We start from the raw sequence: 11,579 nt of genomic DNA on the forward strand, positions 1-11,579 counted from the left end.
ACAGGGGGTTGAGGGACTAGGTGTAAGGGGCTTGAGCAGAAGTCAGCAGTAGAAAGATTGTCTTGATTTCCAGGAGTCAATGTGAAGAATTTGGGGGCTATCGAGGTCACCCAATCTATGACGGTAGGGAAATTATCGAATCCACCTGCTACTGTCAATCCATCTTGGCAGAAAACAGAGAGGGGAGCTCAAATGAGGCAACCATCACTCTTCTTAGGTAAACCATCACACTTCCTTAAGGGGAGCTAGCTTTAGTGTGAGGGGCTAGGCCTCAGGACAAGTAAGGCGGGTATTACAGGTCATCCCAGGGTCATGATAAACATTGAGAATGCCATTTACTATTAAATAAATTAGATAGCATTCAGTCCAAGATTCTTCCCCACTTTCAATCCTTGAAAATTCAGGTCAGGACTGTTGGGCTGTGGCTCTACCTTAATACTTTATATTAGATCTCAAGAAATTAAGATCTTTTGTTTGAGGGTACAGCCACCATTCAGTGGAAGGGAGGTGTTCCAGGTCCTACTTGGAGGCTAGGTAGAGACTTTGAATGAGATCTGAGAAATCTATGAGTGTTCTGAAGGCAGAGGATCCTCACTGAACTGTCAGCACTGGGTGTCCTTGGGCAGGGATGATGGGCTGAATTAAGTGCTCCTTCATTTATGCTTTTGTAGACTCGGGGAAGTATGTGCCTTGATTTGAGGTGTCAATTTCAGCGGAAAATTCAGCAGCACAAGTGAGAGGGCCCAGGAAACAGTTAGCATGATATCCTAAATGTGTACTGAGATAACCCCTCACTCCACAATAGGAGGACTCCCTTTATAAAGCCCTCTGTCAGTCCTAGTAAATTCCAGACAGGGCTGGCAGGTTGCAGCCTATGGTCCTCTCTACTTTCCTCCACAGAATTCTCCAAGTGAGACGATCAGGAGCAAAGACGCTTGTGTTTCTAGAGCTGCAGAAGTGCCCTCCATTAAAGCCCAGGAGGCATCTGCCTGATGAAGGGAGGCACATCCTCTCAGCCTCCCACATCCTCAGGACCTACTCTTCTGTCCAGGATCCTGCCTACTGTCCTTGAGCAGAGTCACCATGCCTCGACGTCAGAAGAATAAGTCCCGAAATCGTGAGAAACACCCTCCGGGCCCAGGGGACGCCCATGATAGCAGAGGTGCTCAGGCCACAGCAGCAGTGGACAAAGAGCCCCTCTCTAACTCCTCTGCTTGTCCTAGTGATACCACCCAGGGTTCTGCTGCTGTGGACTCGTGTAGTATTCCCAAGAGGTCTCAGAGACCCCAGTCCACCACTACAACTTATGTAGCCAATTCTTGCAGAAGATTGGATGAAGGTGTCAACAGAGAGAATGAAGAACATTGCTGTATCTCTGAAACTGAGTGCTGCATTCCTGACCCTCTGACCATTAAGGCAGATTTGTTGGAGCAGTTCCTGATATACAAGTATAAAATGAAGCAGCCCATTTACATGGCAGACATGCTAAAGGTTATCAGCCGGAAATATAAAGATCACTTTCCTGAGATCTTCCAGATCGTATCTGAACGCATTGAGACTATGTTTGCTGTGGATGTGAAGGAAATTGACTCCACCACTAAGTCCTATGCTCTGGTTAGCAAACTGAACCTCCCCAACAAAGGAAGGGTACGTGCTGGCATAGGGTTGCCCAAGACCAGTCTACTGATGACCCTCCTAGGTGTCATCTTATTAAATGGCAATTGCACACCAGAGAAGGAGATCTGGGAATTCCTGAATAAGATGCATATATTTGCTGGGAGGAAGCACTTCATCTATGGTGAGCCCAGGCAGCTCATTACCAAAGATTTCGTGAGGCTGAATTTCTTGGAGTATCGGCAGATACCCAACAGTGATCCTCCATGCTATGAATTCCTGTGGGGTCCCAAAGCCCACGCTGAAACCTCTAAGGTCAAAATCTTTGAGTATTTGGCCAAGGTCAACGGTATTCTCCCCAGCTCTCTAGAAGCCCTATATGAAGAGGCTATGAGAGATGAAGAAGGAAGAGCCTGAACCACACTTACAGTCAGAATTGGCCCTACCATCACAGCCAGTGGACTTTTATGGGCCAAGTACAGCACCTTCTCCAGCCACCCTAGTAATCTGAGCTTTTCTTTTCCTCCACATTAGATAATCTGACATCAGTAGAGATTTTCTTGGAAATGTCAGAACCCCAAAGTTAAATTGCTGAGATAATGAAATAAAAGTGGGAATTGAGTAAAACATGATCACTTCTTGGCTTTCCTGGTTGCTTTTAGTTTTCCATTAGGTAAAAGTACAAGATATATGGTTTATACCTGGATATGCTTATCTTATTGTAGAATGTGGTGAAATGAAATCTTCATACATTTGATCACTTGCTCCCTGAATCTTTTTTTCCCCTAAACATTAATTGAGGATCTGTGTTTTGAAAGGCTGAGTGCTAGTACTCGGGATGCTAAGATAAAGCCCCATCCCAGGCTGTAGAATTTTAGAGACTAGGACCTGCTCTTGTGTAAGGGAGATGTTGAGCTCTCCTCTCTGACCCACAGCAAAAGAATAGGTGTGAATCAGCTGTTCCAGATGAGAGCAGTCATGTGTAAAGTTCCTGAGGCAAAGCTTTTTGGATCTTTCGGAAAATGCAAGTTCTTTTGTAGTACAGAATTTTAAAGTAAACTGAGTGGTTGGCTGAAATAGGCTGTGGCACTGGTGACCATAAGCCAGACTCTCAACATGTGTGTTTTGGAGTTGAGAGACAAAACCCTAGAATAGAAAGCTGCTTTTATGAGTTCTCTGGGATCCTGGATAGACCAGAATAAAATCTCCACTTGGGGCAGGGATGAAAGGCATCCTTCGGTGTTGTCCCAGGACATGTGAAAGCTTTCCAAAAGCTAGATGTTCTATGCACAATATCTTGAAGGAGTTTCTGAGAAATAAGAGTGGTGCTCCCTCCCCTGAAGTGAGATGGCACATATCATCTGGGCTGGTACTCTTGGTTCTGAGCTCAAAAACTACAACAACGACAACATGGTGTTCTTTGCCCAAGAGCATTTCCTATCATCTCACACCTCCTGTATTAAAAATACTTATGAAGGGTCTTCAAAAAGTGTGTGGAAAATGGAATTTTAAAGATCATGGAATTTTTGGAATGAAACAGTATGTGCATGAAATTGTTGAATGTGAAACTGAATATCTGCTCTGTAGACCTTCACCAAATTCACAATAATTTAAAAAAACAAAGACAATGTGATTTTACCATGAGTTGTCGGAAGTTTCCTTGGAGGTATCCTATATATTGTCTTGAGGTCCGAATCATCACAACAGTGTGTGTCATTCTTTAAAGGCCTGTCCTTTTCCAGTGGTCTGGTCAAATTCTTTACATACTATACATATAACTATAATGTGACAGTCCCACAGGACGGGGACAGGACTTGGGAAACTCACTGGACAGATGAAGACTCTGTAACATTCTCATGTTGCTGTTGTTCAGTGCCGTCCAATAGGTTACGACTCATAGGAACCCTGTAGAGTGTTTCAGAGGAGCAGCTGGTGAGCTTGAACCACCGACCTTACTGTTCAAAATGGCTTTGCAGTCCAGGCCATTAACCGACAGTGCCACACCAGGATTCTCATGTTAGCAAGGTGCTATCCAATCTGTCTGGGCAGGGCTAATGAAAGGAGATGGGGATAGGTTCCTTGGGGTACAATAATGAATAATTTTTATCAGGACAGACTGCAAGGGTTGTAAATGTAAAGGTAGATGTTTCGTAGCAAAAGGAGGGGAGTGATTGACTATGCAGTCCAGGAGCTAAGGTCCCTGGAACCATCAAGGGAAAAGAACGGAGTGTGAGACCCTGCCCAGAGAGGCAGTGACACCAGAGATAGAAGCAGAGACGATGATGTGGAGAGATGGAGCAGCTGGGGACTCTAGACCCAGAGAGGGAGAGGGACTGTGTGCTGATGACCAGGTGGGGTGGGTGGCAAGCTTACAGGTTATTATACCCTTTGGTTGGTTGATGATGCATGGAGGGGAATGCAACAATGGCAATGAAATTATATATGATAGGATGAATATAAAGCTAATGTTCTCCCATGTAAACTATCACATAATTCACAATAAAACATTTTTAAAAAATACAACAAATGAATAAAACTCAAAAAAAAAAAAAAAGAAAAAGATAAAGAAAGAATGAAACTATGACCACAAAGAAGTTGCACAACCATAAAGCAATGAAGTCAACCAACACCCTGAATGAGCATGGAAGTGAAGTCTTCCCCCAGTCAAGCCTCCAGATGAGAGCATAGTCTGGCCTGCACCTTAATTTCAGCCATAAGCAGAGGATCCAATTAGCCATGCCTTGGCTCCTAACCCATGGAAATGGTAAAATAATAAATATGCGCTGCTGGGAGCTATTATTTTTGTCTTAATTTGGTACACAGCAATAGAAGACTAACCAAGGTAAGTAAATGAACAGTGTCTTCTACAAACACAAATCTGTCCCTCCAGAGACTCAGACCCTTAACTCCAACCATTTCACAGTTGGGTAAATTGGTTTGGCATAAAATTATTTTTAATGATAAGTTAATTATGCAGCATAAAGAGACAGTATTAGGTTGGAAGTGCCATTTTTTGTTTAGGTCAAAAGTGGTTGAAATTGACCATTTCATATGATTCAATATTAATAATCTTCAAACTGAGACTTTGACTATAAATGCAATAGTATTAAATGGTAGGAATTTCTCATTTTGTTGGAAACCAAAGTTTTCTGTAAGTAAAGGCAGAATTACTTCTTTTGATTTTCAGATTCTAAGAAGAACTTTTTTTATTCCTCACATATATCCCAAATATGTGCAGTTTTTTTTTGTTGTTTGTTTTTACCATTTCACAAAGTAGTTTCATCCTTTTAGTCTATCTTGTACCTTTAAATTAATTTTATTTTTCTTTTATTCAGTTGAATATTAATTCAAGAAGATATTAGTTATCTGTACTTCAGTATGAAAAAAATTTTGACCCTTTCTTAAGTTCTTTTAGTTATTTCTTAAAGATAAATAGGAAATAAACCTCCTGTAAAGCTTAAATTGAATTTTTGTTTATTGGTATGATCTCAAATATCAGAAATCAGTGATCTTCTAAAATGCCAAGATGTGTTCTGTATATTTAGCCCACAATAATACATACAAATCTCTAAATAACCCTTGTGGGTTATTAAAGGAAAAATTTTACATTACTCCAACAAGTTCTCTAATGTTGGACATGCTTGTTGGAAATCATACTACTTTTCTTTAAAGAAATGAAACATTCTAATAGTTGTTTTACCATATGCATTAAGCAATTTGAGATAGGTGCCTGGTTTTTCCTCATATGTACAGATATTACAACCGGTTTCTTTATGGGTCTCTTGATCATTGCTGCAATAATGATATTGTCTGTATATACCTTCTCATTTATTGACTATATAATTATCCAACATTTCACATTCACAGCAATTGTAAAAAATCTACTATCCAACTATTTTGCATATTAACGATATAAGTCTGGCACTAATGAATGCCGAGGTGTGAGGCAAGAGTTACACTGATTGTGATGGCTAAAGTCATGTCAACTTGGCTGATCCATGATTCTCAGTCATCTAGCAGTTAGATAATGATAAAATTTGGCCATTATGCAATGATGTAGCTATTCTTATTTTGTGATCTGATCTCATCACTCTTCACTTTTGCATAATGCTTATTTTTTGTATGAGAAACTGGTCTTTGGAACCTAACATAAATGAGGAGTGTGTGCAATCATGAAAACTTCTGTGAAACACAGAGAGCTTTCTATTTTAAAGCCCTATTGCCCCACTAGATACTCATGAAACCCAGATATAGAAATAGATCTTAGGCAAATCTTTAAAAGCCTCATTTCCAAGAGAGTTGACTTAGTTCTCTGTGGACACACATTTACTCTAGATTCTTATCACCTGCCTATCCAGTATACACATGATTACCATTAAGTATTACAATAGAGCACAGAAATTTCCCAAAGTATCTTCAATATTTAAAATAAGCTAAAATATTTGCATAAATGAAGTAGCTTCTGATTTATAAATATGTTAAGTGTCAAAACTAGCATCAGGTGACAAGCAAAATGGAATAAGATTGACCATAGCAGTTTAGGCTATATTGCCCTGGCTGGTGGTGGCGGCTGTGTGCTGTGGAGTTGGTTCTGACTCATAGCGAACCTGTACAGGGTTTCTGAGGCTGTAAATCTTTACAGGAGCAAAACACCTCATCTTTCTCCTGCGGAACAGCTGGTAGTTTAGAACTACTGACCTTGCGGTTCACAGCCTGATTTGTAACCACTACGCTACCAGAACTCCTTATGTTGCCCTGAGGTTCTCAGTATTAGGAATCAATTTTCTGTCATTAACCTCTATCTCTGGCCTGTCTCCCATAAGTTGTGCAATATCTCTTCATGTTCCTCCCCTATATCTTAAGTTTTGCTAAAAATTACTAACATCCTACTTTTACAGCCCCATGCCCCCATTAGCCAAGCATTGTTGCTGTCATTGTTAAATGCCATTGAGTCGTTTTCGACTCATAGTAACCCTGTATAGGGCTTATGAGGAACAGCTGGTGGGTTTGAACTGCCAACCTTGTAGTTCGCAATCCAGAGCTGATCCTACAGCACCACACCAGAAGTCCAAACCAATCATTAAGATAAGGGAATGAAATATTAAGATTTCAAAGATGATAAAATAGGTTATAATCTGGGAATGAGTTGCCCTTCCTGGGGTTTCTTTCTAAATCATAATTCAAAAGAAAAGACCTCTCTGTCTTAAATCTAGTTTGCTAAGGAGTCCTGGTGTGGCTCTGTAGGATAAGCACAGGGTTGTAAGTTCGGTTTGAACTACAAAGTCGGTGGTTCAAACTCACCAGTCACTCCTCGGAAACTCTATACTTAATATAGCAAAACAGATCATAGGACTTTGGACATGGCATCAGCAATCTAGATTTCAATGTTAAAAACAGTCCAGTTTCCTTCAGAATGCATCATGCACAGAAGAGCTTTGCATACAAATGTAGAACATCTCCAATTGAAGAAGTAGATGGGTCCCTGGGTGGCCCAAACAAAAGGTTAAAATCTCTTTATAGTTGTAAAATGCAAAGATGATTAAGATATACCTGACCCAAGCCAAGATCTTTTCAATTACCTCATATGCACAAACTGGACAATTAAAAATGAAGACAGAATTGATGCATTCGTACTGTGGTGTTGGCAAAGAATACTGATTATGCTGTGGAATACCAGGAAAACAAACAAATCTGTTTTAGAACACAACCACAACACTCCTTAGAAGTTGCTGTTGTTAAGTGCTGTAGAGTCAATTACAACCCATAGCGACCGTGTATAGGGTTTCCAAGGAGCAGCTGGCTAGCTTGAACCACCAATCTTGCAGTTCAAATGACTTTGCAGTCTGACACATTAGCCCACAGAGCCACACCAGGACTCCCCTTAGAAGTTAGCCTTGCATATTTTGGATATATCATCAGGATAGGTCAGTCACTGGAAAAAAAAAAAAAAATTTTGTTTGGCCGAGAGTCAGCGAGAACAAGGGGAACACTCAGTGAGGTGAACTGACTTATGTCTGCAACAAATATATCAAACATAATGAAGACAGAGGACTGGGGAACATTTCACTTTGTTGTACATAAGGCCATCATAAGTCAGTGCCAACTCAGCCAGCCATTAACTCAGTGTTTCTATCTATCTATCTATTGCTATCCTCTATTGCCACAAACATCACTCAAATTTTCTTAAATTGGCAAAAATTAATATGTTTGGGGACTTCCAGTTTGGAGGCAGGGAAAGCAGAGACAGACAGTGAAAACTCCTCTGCCAAAACACACAAAAAAAGTAGAGAAAGAGCAGTCTGCAGAAAAACTGCAGAGTTTTGGATCTTGTTTAAGGTTCCGGGCACCAGTTCCCCACGCCCATTGAGAAGAAATCTGCAGGTGAAAGCAAAATACGGTGATTTCTGAATCGACCAACCTCAGCGGCCGACAGTCTTCAGGCCGGAGGGCGGGGCCACAGCCAAGCGGAGGCAGCGACCCAGTTCTAGAAGTCGCAGAGCAGCACCTGAAGGGAGAGGTGTGACCGAGTTTTCATCTTTCACTTTTCATTTTTCACATATCTCTCCTCTTCACCCCAATCGCACCTCACTGCACAGCCCAGATGCCTTCAGGCAGGCGGAAGCACACCCCCAAAAGGGTCCAGCATTGCAACCACAGTTTTCCAACGGCACAGAGAGGAAACCCGCAGGCTGCTGCTTATGACATTTTGACCCTAGGAACCTGCCCCACAGTTTATCTAGGCAGGACACAGCAAAGGCCAGTGTACAGTGTCAATCACAATTTTATTTTTGTTTCTGATTGGTGGTTTCTGTCTCTGCTTATATATTGTTTCTGTCTTTGGTCCTTTTGGCCTCACTCTTCTCCCAGGGGTGGAAGCTTTCTCACCCTACCTTACTCAAGAAGAGACAGCAACTGTGCCCATATAGCCAAGCTACAAGCATACACTGTAGTACCCCACCTACTGGACAAAAGCTAAAACCAGCTGGTAGGCATTACACGTGAAAATGGAAGCCTATCTCCAGATCATATCCACCAGGAGATGCTCGGCAAGCTTAACAAAAAGCAACATACATCCATTTAAGCATTAAAAACTCACATAACTGTTGAAAATGTCCAAGAAAACACAATTAAAGATATCAACACATGTCCAAAAAACAGAAAAAAGTAACTGAGACAATAAGCTGGAAGCAGACCCAGACTTTCCAGTAGAAGAACAGGCTCTGGATCTGCCTGAGAATGAATTCAGAAGAATAATATGAAAACAAATTCAAATGCTCTGAAAAGGGGTGGAGAAAAATAAGGAAGAAGTCAGGAAAGTGCTACAGGAGCAATCAAACAAGATAAATACGGCATTGGAAACAATCCAAAACATGCAAAAAGAAGTCCAGATGATTAATAATAAAATATCAGAAATGGACAATATACTGAAACGGCAAAGGAGCAGAAAGGAAGAGATGGAAACCAGAACCAGCGATCTGGAAAACAAATCTCTCAATACTGCTAAGATAGGAGAGCAAGCAAAAAAAAAAAAAAAAAAAAAAAGATTTAAAAAATCTGAAGAGAGTCTAAGATTCATGCTTGATAACATGAAGAGGAATAACTTAAGAATTATTGGCATTCCAGAACAGGAAGAATCACAGAAGTCCACAGAAAAGATAGTTGAAGAACTACTGGAAGAAAAATTTCCTAACAAGCAGAGAATCTGAAAACCAGCCAGGGAAAAGAGAAGTGTCACCTACAAAGGCAAGCAAATCAGATTAAGCTCTGACTTCTCAGCAGAAACCATGCAGGCAAGAAGGCAATGGGGAGACATATATAAAACCCTAAGAGAAAAAAAAAAACTGCCAACCAAGATTTGTCTATCCAGCAAAACTGTCAATCAAATATGATGGTGCAATCACAACATTCCAGGATAAACAGAAGCTAAGAGATTTTTTTAAAGCCAATCCAGTGCTTCAAAACATCCTAATGGGAGTTCTTTGGAATGAAAACCGGCAAGAACAGACAACAAACAGAGATTGACAGATGTGGCAACCACCTGCAACTAGGTTGATGGATAGCAGAATTCAGAATGGAACAAAATTACTGCAATGAATTCAGAGGACCTGTGATGCTAACCAAAGATCAAAATATTAACAATATTAAAGAAGGGAAAAATATAGGAACAGAGATCCAGGTGGTGATGAGGTCGAGTAGATGACAGGATACAATAGACTGCCTTAAACGCAGGGAAAACTTAACAGACTATAGGGTAACCACAAAGAAAATTAACACATCACAATTTACCATGAAAATGAAGATCCAGGCAGAACAAGGAAACATTAAAACTAAGAAGAAACCAACAAGAAATAGCACAAAAAAACAAAAAAAAACAAAAACATGAACACAAAGCAAGAAGGCATACAGAACAAAGGAACAAACAGCACCACAAAAATTACCATAATGACAGCAGTTAATCCATATCTATCGATAATTACACTGACTGTTAATGGATTAAATGCACCAGTAAAGAGACAAAGCATGGATGAATGGGTAAGAAAACAAGACCCTTCAATATGCTGCCTGCAAGAGACACACCTTACACACAAAGACTAAAAGTTAAAGGATGTAAAAAAATAAACCAAGCTAACAGCAATAAAAAAACAAGCAGGAATGGCAAAACTAATCTCTGATAAAATAAACTTTAAGGCAAAAACCACCATAAGAGATAAGGAAGGACACTATCTCATGATTAAAAGGTCAATTGAGCAAGATGACATAACCTTAATTAACATCTATGCTCCAAATGAAAGAGCACCAAGATATATAAAGACAACCCTACTAGAATTGAAGAAAGACATAGATAAATCTATAATTATAGTGGGGATTTTAAAATGCCACTTTTGAAAAGGGACAGTACAACCGTAAAGAAACACAACAAAGCTACAGAGGAACTAAACAGCACAATCAATGACTTTGACCTCATAGACGAGTACAGAGCATACAACCCAACAGGAGCAAACTATACATTATTTTCCAGTGCACATGGAAAAATTTCCAGAATTGATCATGTGTTAGGTCACAAAGCAAGCCTCCATAAATTTACAAATATCAAAATACCACAAAACATTTTCTCAGACCACAATGCCATAACATTAGAAATCAATAATAAGAAGACCAAGGAAATAACACCCTTCTGAAGAGCGACTGGATAATAGAAGAAATTAAACATGAATTCAGAAAGTTCCTAGAAACAAATGGGAATGAAAACACAACATACCAAAATCTTTGGGACAGGACCAAAGTGGTGCTGAGAGGACAATTTATTGCAATAAATGCGCACATCCAAAAGGAAGAAAGAATAAAAATTAACACATTAACACAACATCTTCAGCAAATAGAAACAAACCAACAGAGGGAACCTAAAGTCAACAAGAGAAAAGAAATAATAAAGATCAGAGCAGAAATAAATGAGATAGAAAACAGAAAAACTATAGAAAACATCAGCAGGACAAGAAGCTGGTTCTTTGAAAAGATTAATAAAATTGACAAACCATTGGCAAACCTAATAAAAGAAAAGAGGGAGAAGACACAAATAACACGCACAACGGAACCAAAGGAAATCAAAAGGATAATAACAGAGTACTACAAAAAATTTGAAAACTTAGAAGTGATGGATACATTTTTAGAAAAATACAACCTACCTAAACTCACACAGAGTGAAGTCGAAGACTTGAACAGACCCATAACAATAGAAGAAATTGATCTCAAGTCATCAAAAAACTCCCAACCAAAAGAAGTCCAGGTCTAGATGGCTTCACTGTTGAGTTCTTCCAAACATTCATGGAAGAGTTGTCACCAATTCTACTCAAATTATTCCAGAAGACAGAGGAGGATGGAAAACTTCCTAATACATTTTATGAAGCAAGCATAACCCTCATACCAAAACCAGGGAAGGACATCACTAAGAAAGAAAATTACAGACC

At 39.9% G+C, this 11,579-nt stretch overlaps 1 protein-coding gene across 1 annotated transcript; it reads left to right on the top strand.

The window, feature by feature from the left end:
• Positions 1-1,083: 1,083 nt before the first annotated feature.
• LOC102835131 (melanoma-associated antigen B4-like) lies at positions 1,084-2,031 on the top strand. Its single transcript, XM_006835660.1, has one exon. The coding sequence runs from the start codon at positions 1,084-1,086 to the stop codon at positions 2,029-2,031; it is 948 nt and encodes a 315-aa protein (XP_006835723.1).
• The last annotated feature ends 9,548 nt before the right edge of the window (positions 2,032-11,579 follow it).

Source organism: Chrysochloris asiatica, unplaced genomic scaffold (genome assembly GCF_000296735.1).
Source record: "Chrysochloris asiatica unplaced genomic scaffold, ChrAsi1.0 scaffold00018, whole genome shotgun sequence".
Classification (NCBI taxonomy): domain Eukaryota; kingdom Metazoa; phylum Chordata; class Mammalia; order Afrosoricida; family Chrysochloridae; genus Chrysochloris; species Chrysochloris asiatica.

Bases quoted from the DNA above. Each gene is read 5' to 3' on its own strand.
- LOC102835131 (XM_006835660.1), top strand. From the start codon at position 1,084: ATGCCTCGACGTCAGAAGAATAAGTCCCGAAATCGTGAGAAACACCCT.